This window comes from Nothoprocta perdicaria, unplaced genomic scaffold (assembly GCF_003342845.1).
Source record: "Nothoprocta perdicaria isolate Ctin4 unplaced genomic scaffold, notPer1 scaffold_277, whole genome shotgun sequence".
NCBI lineage: Eukaryota > Metazoa > Chordata > Aves > Tinamiformes > Tinamidae > Nothoprocta > Nothoprocta perdicaria.
The window spans coordinates 527,125-540,309 of NW_020455507.1; the positions used below are offsets into that span (position 1 = coordinate 527,125).

The following is a 13,185-nucleotide window of genomic DNA, read 5'->3' on the forward strand; positions in this document are numbered from 1 at the left end:
ATGTTATTGAGGTTGGAGGAGAACATTTGAGAGAATGTATTAGATATGGGTGAGTTTGGAAGTGGGGGTAATTGGAAAGAGCTTGAGACCAGAGATCTGGAAAGTTCAGGAAAGCTGAATTAATGTGCTTATAGTAGACGGGCCATTTAAGTTGAGAGGTCTGTCAGGAGTTGTGGGAAAACTGGAAATGTTGAACTCATTAGGGAAGCTGAACATTGGGTGACTCATAAAAAAATGTCATTAGATGATGGGACCCACCACCTTTGCTTGCCATTAGTTCCCCTTTTACTGGATCCCTCTACCCAGTAAAGGAGCTTACCAGTAATAAAAGCAGGAAATATGTAGTGAGACAGGTGATCATAATATGAAATGCAGGCCACCCTGGGAGCTCAGCTGTGAAGCTAAAATGTCTTTGTCTTACAGACAATGGACACCGAATAATCAATAGAGTGGGTCGGGAGAGAAATTAAAGAGGAGATGATACTAAAAGGAGAAGTTTCCAAAACATAAAGCCCCAGACTAGGAATTCCTGCAACCTTAGTAACACCCTGCTCAGCAACTTTGTTCAGATGTTCAGAGCATTCCTTCATCCATCCTTATCCCTCCTTTCAGCATTTCCAGGTTCTTTACTTTTCCATCACTTTAAGGCAGAATGTGTAAGTAGTAAGTCAAAATTGAGGACTATATGAAAGAATCTATTCTGCATATATTCAAACCATTTGTTGCATAATATACGTAACATCTATACATGCACCAAACTGGGGATTAAGTTTATAATCCTAGGGAGTGCAATAGCAACTTGTATAAAACTTTTGGGGAGGGCTCTGAAACGGATGCTAATGTATTTTTAATTGCACATCTAAGGACTTGATCATGTGTGCAGGACAATGTTTTAGGGTTATATTGCTTCATAGCAGGTCTGTGAAGGCCACAAAGATTTTGTCATAAATTGGGTCTAGATATGCTATTCTAGTCTGTGTGGAGATGCTGCCATCTCGTGGTGTGCAGTGTGTGATGGACATGGCTGACCTAATGCACACAGTACAGAAATTAGACTGCTTTGCCTGCCATTCACAAAAAGTACATCTAAAACTGGATCAAAGATATGTTCTTTCTTCTTTTTTTTTTTTTTTTTTTTTTTTTTTTCTGCTGTCAGGTTGCTTAAACAAATGCACTACAGTGTGACACTGTTTCTTTAAAACTATAGATAATTACCAGAGGACTTTTAGGTGAGCTAAAATACTCTTTGTGATGCCTTTTTTCCTGCCTTTTACCCATTATAGAAGCCCAAGAAAGAAGATTTATTCAGATTACATGTGTAAACTTTACATGTACAAACCCAAGGGACATAAATCCCAACCCAGATGCGCCCACATACTTCTCTCTGATCTCAGTCATCCTTTGTAACTTCATGTAAGCTACAGTTCAGATACAAATCTGTTCTGTCACTCCTTATTCCACATTTGCTGAAATGGTGAGATGGGAATGGGGCCTGATGTAGATCTTCTTTAAGCTGAGAAAGGGGAGACACAACCCCTTGTGCTGTTCACTCCCCATAGAAAGGACTGTGACTTGGCTCCCTGAGAAAATCCATGCCCATAAGATAACTAAAATTGTTCTCTTTGATTCAATTCTATATCAGAACAGACTTACACAAAATGATAATACATTTATTGTGTCACCTACAACAGGATACATGTAAAAAATGATTTACTGGAACATAAAAAAAAAATTATGAAGCAGCAAATGATATTAGTGTTTCCACTTTATGACAAAGATGAATAAACTCAAGATACCAATTATCAAGATACCAATAAACTCAATTAAACCAGTTTTGACCAAAAAAAAGGTCAGTAATATTCTCAACAGGTCAGTAATATACTCAAAAGATCAGTAATATACTCAAAGTGTACACTTTGGCATACTCAAAAGCCAAAATACAGCTTTATATTCAATAGCTTGGCACAATTCTTCTCAGAGCTATAGCATTGCCACTAAACCGACAAGAAGAAGGGAGAGAAAATGAAGATAATAAACACTTGCTTTTTTACAGATTATAGAAGTACACAAAGTCCTGAAGTGTCTTAGGCTTTTGGACATGTTTGTTCCAACAGACTTTGTCCTTGCAAAAGAATCTCAAGACACTTCAGGCACTGAAGAGTGTCGTATCACACAGTAACTCCCCACATAGATGAATCTCCCAAAAGAAAGGCAATGAGACATTGTAAAGTTAGTCAAAGAAAGTGAAAGGATCACAGGTCTCAAAACATTGTGCAAGTTCTGCTGATGTGTTTCCATACATAGAGTACAATGTATACGTAGCTTAACTTAGCTGTCAAGTACAGCCATAGAGCTAAACATCAGAGCATCATTAGCTGTTACTGTATGCACCATATCTCACCAACATTGTTCATAAATGTAATTCCAAACTGTTTGCATCTGTCTGAGTGATAAAAGCAGAGGGTAAACACCCTAATTTATTTCACTTCACAAGCACTATATACCATGATTTTTTCTGGTCCCAGCAATGCTGAACATGTTGGACCCGACTATACTTAAAGAATAAGATTTCCTGAAAATTGCTTGGTGAAAACTGTTAAGTCTTGATCTGGCAGTTAACTTCTACCAAATGTGATTGGTATCTTCAACAGAAGTCACCTCTAAGCTTTGTAAAATCATCGTTTCTCACAATATGTGAAACAGAATGATAGTGACTGAGCAAATATCACAGGGGGAGGAATTCGTATATCTGCATGTAGACATCCACAGCAGAGACATCTGTCTATGACCTAGTCATCTACATTTCCTTGTGAAAAGGAACAAGCACTAGCAAAGTATAAATCATCTCACTCTTGAGCAGACAACTAGAATATGTCTGATGGCTCATACACTGCTACTACTCGTTTTTCTTCTGTGACTATAAAGGTAAAAAGTGGAACAATTAGATCAAAGGAAGGCTGTTTCTTTGTTGATATCTAAAGTTAAATGATGTGGATGCCTCCTGAGGGACTGGCTTAGGATATTCCCCAGGACTTTGCCTATGAGCCAGAATGCATAATACTGAAAATTCTTAATGTTGAAAGGGACAAAAAAAAAATCTCACTAGGGTCCTTGAGAGGTAGCACTCTTAGAGTTTGGCCTGCCTGAGCAGCTTTGCAAATATAGCTGTTGATATAAAGGCTTTTAGTGGAGTCTCCTACAGAACTCTCACAAGATCAGGTGGGGTTTTTACCCACATCATCTAGGTTTTAAGATATACTTTAGCTATCAAGTAGAACCTAACACTTTGTACACATCTATAGCTGCAGACAAGGAAGAGACTGACAGACACTGTTCTCAGATAGGCACCTAAGTTTAGCTACCCAAATGTAGGTGTCTGAACTTGGAGCTGAATCCCGTAGTGAGTTTAATTCAACTGCCTGAATAGAGGGAACTTTTGAGATAACTTAGAGTTTTCTAGATATGACATATGAACTATAGACTCCAATCTGGTCTGGTAGCAGGAGATAAAATAGTATCTCAAAGGGTGACTTGTGTGAGAGAATACCTCAAGAAAGGGGAAATTAAAGAAAAACTAGGGCCTAACAGAAGTTATAACATTACAGAGGCTTGCTTGAGATAAGACACAATTTCCACTTCCAGGATAGTTGGTATGTACCGAATCTACTTCTCCATGATTCCCTCAGCAACACAATCTGCCCTCCTAGCACACACTAATACGAGTAAACAAAGAGTGGAACAGAATGGAGACACCAAACGTTGTTGGATTCCCTGTGGAGGAGGTAACCTGATGGTGCCGTGCAGGTGATGAGTGAATGGAAGGTGGAACAGAGTGAAGATACCGCAACCAAACTGTTATACTCCCTGCAGAGGTAGCAACCTGGTTGTACCACACAGCTGATAAACCACATAGTACAATAAGATGTTTGGTACTGGGGCAACAATGGTGACAGATCAGTTCCTTCCGATGGATTTTGCCCAACTTCTCCTCATTATAATCGCATTATAATACCAATACACAATCCCATCCTATAAGGAACCCACTTCCAAAGCAAAAGCATTCCTCACTGAGCATGCTGTCTAGATTATTGATTAACTTGAGAGACTTTTTAAACCAATCAATAACTAGAGTAAGTATGACTAGAGTCACTCAAGCTCCATCTAAATGTAAAAGAAAATATATAAAAGGTGACCTAAAGAGGGTATTAGGGAGGAAAGAGGAATGAAGGAAGAAGGAACTAAAGAAGAAGGAAAGAAGAAAGAAAGAGAGGAGAGAGGGAAGACTCCATCTTCCTCCAGAGGGAAGATTCTGGATCAGTCGACAGGCTGAACACCTTTCCTCCTCTCTGGTCCAGATGCTGCTTGAGGAGACTCCCGGAGGTTGAGAGCCCTCTCCCATCTTCTAGGGTGAGTGATGGTTGTGTATTTGTACACTAGGCACTAGCTAAAAACCCCATGCTGTAGTAGAGAATTTCCTGAACTGACATCTGAAACCTGTTCCCTAAATGTTGCATTTGAATAATCTGTTATTTGTGAACTTGACTACTTGTTTTGAAGGTGATCAGACCTACAAGCAACAGACTGTTCGTGAGCCCAATACTGCCAGGGTCGGGCCTATAGCTGATAGCGATTTGTGAACTCAATTTGCTGTTTCGAAGGTGATCGGCCTACAGTAAATAGACTGTTTGTGAATCCAGTACTACCAGAGTCAGGCCTATAGTTACCACAGTATTTGGTATACCTAATTAAGAGATGAGTCCAGCCACCTCCAGTTCCTCTAACCTTTGAGGATTGACTGGAACACATGGGGATTCATCTCTTACCGAATTTGTCCCCTGTCCCATCAACCTGCAGCACCTGCTTATCCTGTTCTATCTGTCCATATTACCATGTCTTGCTTCCTTTTGTGTTGAGGTGTTGAGGACACAAAGCAGAAAGCATGCAGCTTCACCTAGGATGCAGTACCTCTCCGCCTGTGTCTTCTCAAACCTATCACCCACTGTGAAAAGGCTAGAAAGAGATCTGGTTATATTTCCCTTTAATCCTGGCCCTTCTGGGATACTGGGTTATATATCTGCCTTGTAATTAGACCTAACTTGGTTCTGCTTTCCTGACCACTTTTTATCTACCATGGATTCATCAGAGATTGTATGAAGCTGTATGAAGAAAACTGAGAAACCAAAGATAGTCATTCATATTCTCCCAGGAAAATAGCTTATAACAACTCATCCTTGATTCCTTGCATTAGTACTACTCTACCATTTTGATACACAGAGTGTTCACATCATTCCATTCAAGACAAATGCCCCTCAGAAGCTTTACAAATGTATACTGCTATTTTGAATATATAAACTTATTTTCCGTAATCATCTTCCATGCAAACTTCAGAAATAGTCTGTGGACTCTAAAGGCTCCACAGACTGCAGGTTGGAAACTTCTGCTGTAATTAATAATCTGTTACATCCTAGTGAAAGATAATTTAAAATAACAAGACCACTAAAGCTGATTAAATGAATACAGTTGGATTTCTTTTATTGTAACTGCTTGTTTGAAATCACTACAGAAAGACTTTTCTTTGGTGCACCCCTTGGAATTTCTATATGTAGTTTTTGGTAGGTCTGGGCCAGAGGGATAAAGTTAGATGTCTGTATGAGTAACGAGGCAAAGTTTTGCACTTTAGAGTCATGGTTAGGATTTTGTAGCAGTGCCTTACCCATGAGTGATAAAACCTCCCAAGCTGATGTAGTCAGCTATCTTCCTCTATTTGGATGATGAAGGTTTCCTGATGGCTTTATAAGTTTCCTAGCCGTTTGTTTGGAAACATCAGCCTAACCTCTTGTAAGATCATAACTGAAATTTGAAAAAAAAGAAAAGACTGGGATCATTTGTTTATACACTTTTCTCTCGTATTGCCATTATTTTTAGTCTTTCTTCTGTGTAATTGCAAACAAGCTATATCCTTTATCTGAAATGCAGTTGTTTTCAGCAAGGTGGAGGGGAACTGGAAGCAAGATTACCTAATGGAAAGGAAGATAAACCAAATGTAAGGTATTTTATTTAGTAAAAGTGTTTTAAATTCTAGAAGTCTGAAGTTTTAAAGTAGCTTTCCAGTGGGAGGAGAAAAGCCTATTACATTTTAAAATGGGCTTTGATCACTTTAGGAGTGGGAGTAATATAATACGGGGGGGGGGGGGGGGGCGGAAAAAAGATGATCACTATTTCCCTCAGCGTCCTTAAGGCACCATGCTGCTTTGCAGCACCTGAGGGTCAGAGAACCAACATCGGTAACTCTGTCAAATATTTCTCATTCTTATATCTTTTAGCTTTGCATTTTCTCATCATACATTTATCTGTGAGGTTTATGAAGAAAATTCTATAAAATGCCACAATATTACCTAGAGCCATGGATTCGGAAATTATGGCAACTTTTTGCTCCGGAAGGCTCAACCTGGAGGTGTAAACATAGAAAATAAGTCCTGATTCTTCTCATATGGCATGCCATATCATTAAGAAATCATGCCATCATTAAGAAATCATTAAGAAAGCAGAAAAGCAAGGAATAGCAAGGCCTACTCCTATGAAATGGGATCTGCAGGGTCAGGTATTCTGGTTGCATTAATAATGCGCCTTCATCAATTAAAACTGACTAGGTCTGATTAAAACATACACAGTTTCATGGAAGCTGTGTCACAACTCAGATCTCATTTACATTGACCGATATAAAATTGTTCCTGGGGGACATAAATCAATATGGAAACAGAAACCAGATTGCACAAAGCTCACTCAAGTCAGCACCCAAAAGCTGTGGAACATTTTGTGTCCTATTCCTCAACTACAAATATCTCCTGAAGAACAAAAATTCCCCCAAGTCAGATGCTGAGCTCAAGTCTCATCAGTGTCTGGTCTGCATCACTCTCTTGCCTTTGAAGATACAAGAAGGTCCAGGGAGAGTTCATTTTTACAAATATCATGTTGAATGGGCAGTCCTTGCCCCTTTATGGTTGCTATTTAGCTTTGTGATTTCAAAGATCAGATTTGCTGAAATGAAAGAGAGCTGCTAAAAAGGAAGAGCTAGACACCAAAAACAGTATCTGAATGTAATTTCTATATTGTACCTTATTTTCGTACTCCACTCTGGATTCGCTTGCCATTATCTCTGTCCCTTCTGCCACCCCTACTTAAGGCCAGTTTTTTAAATATAGAAAGAGCAACTTGGCATTTTCAGTTAATGGAATAAATTCTCCCATAATTAAGTATTGAAATTTCAGCACCTCTGTTCTGAGCTTCATATATACTAAATGCATAAACAACTGATGGTAAAAGAAGTCAAGGTCATGATGTAACAATGAAAACCCCTTTTTCTCTTTGAAATATAGGTCTTGCTCTTCATTTTGGAGTGTTAATTGTTGTCTAGTACCAGTACTTCACATCAAAAAGTAGTTAAATACAGTCAATATTTACAAGTGGTGCAGTACAGAAGGGTTTTGTACATTTACAAAAGCAAAAGAAGAAAATGAGACAAGAAATTACCAGTGCTCAAGAAGCACTAAACATTCTTTTTTAATTACATTTTGCTTTTAATAACATAGCCTTTCTGACTCCAAAATATATTTCACAGTGAAAAATCAAACATTGCACTGTTACACTCAGTCAATATTTGCACACATGTAGAAGCAAAACCACCTTTTGGTTTCCTCCATCAAGAAACAAATAGAAATGGTGGCCACTGTGAATGGTGGCCATGCATGTCCAGCATCTTCAGCTTACATTCAACATAAAGATTTCTGAGCGTAATTTGTGCGATGACATCAGATTCCGGTTTAGATAACTATATACATCTGAAACATGATCTTCCCAATAACACCGAGAAAGTTAGAGTTACTAAGGAAAGCCATGCTTGCAAGTATGTCAGAACTTCCAATAAAAAAAACATATTAGAAGGGATTGACTTTTAGAATATAGTTTATATTAAATATATATAGAGATACTCTTTCTTCTAGTGAATTCAGTGCTGGTGAAAGGTACCGAAGACTTCAATCCGTCCACTGAATATGAAACACAGGGACAGCAATAGCAGAAATTTCTGATTCACTGTCCTCCAACTTGCCTTGTTCCTGAGCACTGGCTCTAGGAGCTCAAGTAGCAAGTTAAAGTCTTCATGACTATTCAGTCCTTGGCCTCTCCTACTGAGACTGCTAAAAGTTATAGCAATAATAATAATAATAATAGTTTACTGAGAGCAAACCCCAAGTTTCACAAATGAAGTGGTTTTGTTCTAACAAAAGGAAAGTTATTCTGTACTGATTGTAATTTAGCTGAGGACTTGGTCTGCAGCGTGAATGAGAGGAGGGTGGTTTTGGTAATGGGGACACTTGGCCACGAGGCACTGGACTGAGATCCACCAACTCAAAATGCAGAATACTGTAGGACAGCCAGGAAAACAACAGATGCCAAAGACTCAAAAAACAAGCAAGCAAAGAAACAAACAAAAACCCACCCTTCTTGCTCTGGACTGAAAATAACACAGAAATTTCCAATCAGATGAAATTAAGATTTATTTTTTCCTCAAAAGTTCTAATTCATTAATGCTGGGAAACTGGCTACCAGCCATTCATGCAAAATATACTTTTTGATATTTTTAATAATACACTTACAGTATTGCCAGTATAACACCTTGTGAAAGCCCATACTACAGAAAATATAAAACTAAATGTTATCTGTTAATCTAGTATTAGATAGTTTTATTTAAAAAATGCATAAGTATACATTAACTGATAAATGTGACCTTCTCTATTTCCCACTGCTGTGTCTTTCTGGTCTGCAAAGTGTTTCCTTGGGAAACTTTCTAAAATAGCTATTAGCAGCATTTAGTGAGAGAGGAAGACCCCATCTATCAGCTAAAATACTGCAGTGATTATTAGTGATTTTTACACAGAGTCTGGAACAGAGAGGGACACATTCTGCTCACAAAACAGCAAAGCAATGCTGAAGATTTGGGAAAAAAAAGAATATGTGGGCCATGTAACTGTCATTTAAGGTACCAGAGTATATTTAAATGACTTAAACCTTGTTACTGATCCTCTACACAAGGACAGATTTCACTGGACTGGGAAGTAAATGTTTCATAAGAGCACAATTCTGTACCAACATGAAGTCAATCTCAGTATGTCCATATATTTCAAGTAAGTTCAGGAGCAACTACTTTAGTGTTCCTGAAATAACTTGCGCTTACATTCATTTACATTGCTGCAGCTGAGAGCAGATTATGTCCCAGAAAGTAACATAGAACTGTTAAGTATTATTATTAATACTTCTTTCACAACTTTCTCTGACCCTTATTTTTCCTTTTAAAAATAAGGAAACTAATATTATTTTAAAAAATCTATGCTTAAAATGACATTAATTTTTTTTTAACCTTAACTAACAAAAACCAGGGAAATTAAGAGCTCAGCTGACACTGAAATTCTGAATATTTCACTTTTTTTTCAAGGTCAGTACCAAAGTACAAACCTGAATTTTGAATTTCCTGGTTACTATTAGTTTGAGTTCAGAAGTTCACATTTGAAATGCCATTTTTTTGTTGTTGTTTTAATATACACACACACGTACACAAACATATATATATATCTTTATATATATATATATATGAGTTCATAAGTCCACAATGAAGTGAGAGCTAGTACTGTCCTCAAAGTCTTTATGCACTGTATAAAGACTTTTAAGAATTGACATCATCAACACTTGACTGAAGTAGATATGTACCAGTCGTGGCTTTAATTACAAGGCAAAATTGGAAAGAATGTTTTCATTCCTCTCAGACAAAAGCATTAAGAACATCCGTGGTTAAACAAACAGAATATCCAAAGAGAAGGAAAACTGCCAGGAGTGGGAAGTCATCCAAAGTCTTTTTCTTTTGTAGCATCTTATTATTGAGTTAAATGCTCACCGATGATGGTTACCTTTAGAGATGATCACGCCAATTTACTCTTATGTCTGTGCTCTGATAATGAGTAATCTTAACACATAGAGGTCAAGCAGGTCACAAAGGCACCACACACTGTGTGACACCACCACCCAAGAGCGTGCCGTGCTTTGGACATAGATGCAGAGGGTTCAAGGTTATTTGGAGGGAAAGACCATCCTGGAACTGACTTTTTCTCTTATGGTGGGAGTGAGGGGACAATCATTTTTCATTACTCAATTCAGTTGATCAGTCTATCAATCTACTTAACAATTGGTCTATGCCAAAAATATAGATATATCTCAACTTCATGGCCCTTTTAAAAAATTCACAGTTTAGCAAGAACATAAAGCATTCTCTGTAATGTCCCTGGGTATGGAAAAAGCTCTTTCACCTGGAGTCTCCCTGCTGATTGATGGCAGCTATGCAGCTTCATATTGGCACAACAGTTTCTTCAAGTCCACTGAGTACATCTGACTAAATCCAGCCATGATACTGATTTTCTGAAGTCCTTCCTGAACTGACTGATGTGATTAACCAAAGCAAGTTGACTGTATTCTAAGACTCAAAAGAGAAACACTACGGAACATGCCAAAAGGTTGGGACAGGTATGTTTGAACATATATAAAAAACAAAAACAAACAAACAAACAAACAAAACCCCCCCAAAAACAACAACAACAACAACAAAAACAAAACACAGAAAAAGCAGAGCTAAATCCAAAAATAAGAATTAAAATCAACTTGAAAAATAATGATCATGTTCATTCACAGATTATTATCAGTTTGGCAACCAAGGATCACAACTGCACAGCAATCACTTGTTACTTTTGACTGACAACGGATTACTTGCAGATGTTCTGAAATGTAAATCATTAAGTAGGCACCTTAGCCTGTTGGTTATCTTGTAAATAGTTTTTCCATCAATGGCCTTGATTACAGTTGCATATTTACAGTGACTGTTAAAAAGATATATATATACACATTTCCTTTGCTTTTCTCCTCTGCAAAGATCAAGGATGTTTTGGAGGAAGGAGTGGAGAGGGGAGGAGAAAGGATGAAGTGACAGGAAATGATGGGAAGGAGAGTGAAGGGGAAGGAAGAGAAGAAAAGAGAAGGAGAAGGAAAAGAAGGGAAAATAGACCCACACCACCATGAAAACGATGATTTTATTTTCTCTTTAAAGGGATTTTGTTTTTGGTTTGTTTGTTGATTGATTTTTTTTTCCTTAGCTGCTCATGTCGCTAGATTCTCCGCATTTATGCTGGACATCCGAATCTGAGAGCTGCTCTTGCTCAGAATGGAGAGTTGTGTCCCCCCGTTCACTCCGCTGCTCGCTAGAGAAGGATGACGATGTTTGAAATCCACAGCAAAATACCGGTTGACTTTCCAGCTCCTCCATTTTCTCTTTATTTCTGATTGCACCTTTAGGGAGAAACTTCAAAAGGTCATTTTTTATGTACTTAGCCGCTCGAGGACATGCTGACAAATTATCAAGTTCAGAAAAAAAAAAAGTTATTGTTAAATTTTTTCATATTGTGAAATATGAGGTGATTATTCTGTGTTCAAAGAAAACAAAGCATGCTGTGGGAATAACTGCCTAGAGTTCATGTCTAAGTTCAGATAATTTCAGAATCCATAACAAATCAGCCCACAGGTTCTTGGAAGATCTGTTCAACACTAACTTCAATAGAAACATTGTGTTAGTCTCTTAGGAAAAACAAAAATCTTATAGGAAAATAAAAAATCTTGTTTTCAGCAGTGACCACTACCAAATACATAAGGAGGGGACAAGGAAAACAGTACCCCAAAAATTCTGAACAGTAATGAAATAACCTCCTCAAAAAGGTAGCTTGTCATTTGACAGGAATAGCTTCAGATACTGCAAATAAAATCCCAGTGTTTTCAATAGATGGAGACCATCTTCAGGTAATGTCTGAATCTCTCCCTCGTAATGCCTAAATCTCTCCCACGTGTATCAAAATAAATTGATTCACTGTGTTTGCATTTCTTGCTCCACATTTTTGGAGGTCTCTCTTATACCAGTCCTCAGACCTATGTCCTCAAAGGTAAAATACATTCATGGAAATTTTGACTTCATTTGGTTTTAAAGAAGGCTGTAGGAGAAACATGCTAGGTGCAAGACCAGCCGTCATTAATGAATGCATATATATTGAAAACTTTGACTTTTCTCTTTTAGATCTTTTTTAAGTAGATGCCAGCTCTCACATACATAAACATCTTTAATACTCTCTGCAATACTCCCTTGATCTGTTATAGCATATACTAAAATTCTGAGTAAAAGATCATTAAAAAAAAGGGCAAAAATGTAGTGATTATATATGATTATATATATCACAAACACAAAAACACAAAATATATATATATATTATATATGATTATATATCCCTCAATATGCTTTTCCAGCTTATAATAAGCTGTTGTATTAAAAGTGGTCTGGTTTTCTTTAGTATTCGCTGGTAGGTTCTGCTAGACTAATAGAGCTGTTCAAAATGGAGCATCATAGACTAAAATGCTAAACAAGGGCTTATTCCACATGGATCCCAACCACAAACTGGAAACTGGACAATTTACATTCTCCTAATAATAAATCTCCTATTCTTCTAATAACTCCAAATTTGTACTTTTTATTAGTATATAAATAGGTATCAATTAGACAGAGGCATATTACCTCCAACCCGAAAAAAAATAGTGTTGCATCTATGGCAGGTGTTACACCCAAGGAGGACCCTTACATATCCTAGGTAAGCAGTTTATAAAAGAGAGAGTTGAATAGTGAGGTAAAGATCTGAATATTCTCGATTTTGGGAGGGACGTGGAGGTAGAGTAAAATATTTTTAATTTCTCTTGCTATATTATTTTGGCTAAGATCCAAGAGAAAGCCTTACATGAACAGTGACACACTGTTTATCAGATCCTGGAAAACACTTATCTCCACCATTAGCTTTAGATGTGACCTTCTAATTATTCTCTTAAAAGTCACTTAAAGGCAACAAATGAAATGACAGTTCTAGGTGGGAGAAATTGGTATCTGGCCAGGACACCAGCTGGTACAATATGGAATCTGGTAATATCAGGCAGTGTAATATGAACACAACCACCAACTGTATGGCGAGGTGTGAACTCACCTTCTAAGATACATGGGATTATATCATAAAGGATCCTGCTACCTGTGAGGCACCCTGACTAAATCCATTAGCAAAG

The 13,185-nt window shown here is 37.6% G+C and overlaps 1 protein-coding gene across 10 annotated transcripts in view; it reads right to left on the reverse strand.

Annotated features, from left to right (window-relative positions):
• Window positions 1–10,769: 10,769 nt before the first annotated feature.
• Window positions 10,770–13,185, reverse strand: part of ADCYAP1R1 (ADCYAP receptor type I) — a 125,553-nt gene continuing 123,137 nt past the window's right edge. For 7 of the 10 annotated variants that reach the window (XM_026041060.1, XM_026041057.1, XM_026041058.1 and 4 more), the window contains one exon: window positions 10,770–11,398. In XM_026041060.1, coding sequence (XP_025896845.1) covers window positions 11,189–11,398 — 210 coding nt within the window. In that variant the 3' untranslated portion in view covers window positions 10,770–11,188. The remainder of the gene's footprint in view (window positions 11,399–13,185) is intronic. The other 3 variants (XM_026041066.1, XM_026041063.1, XM_026041062.1) reach the window with 1 other exon arrangement.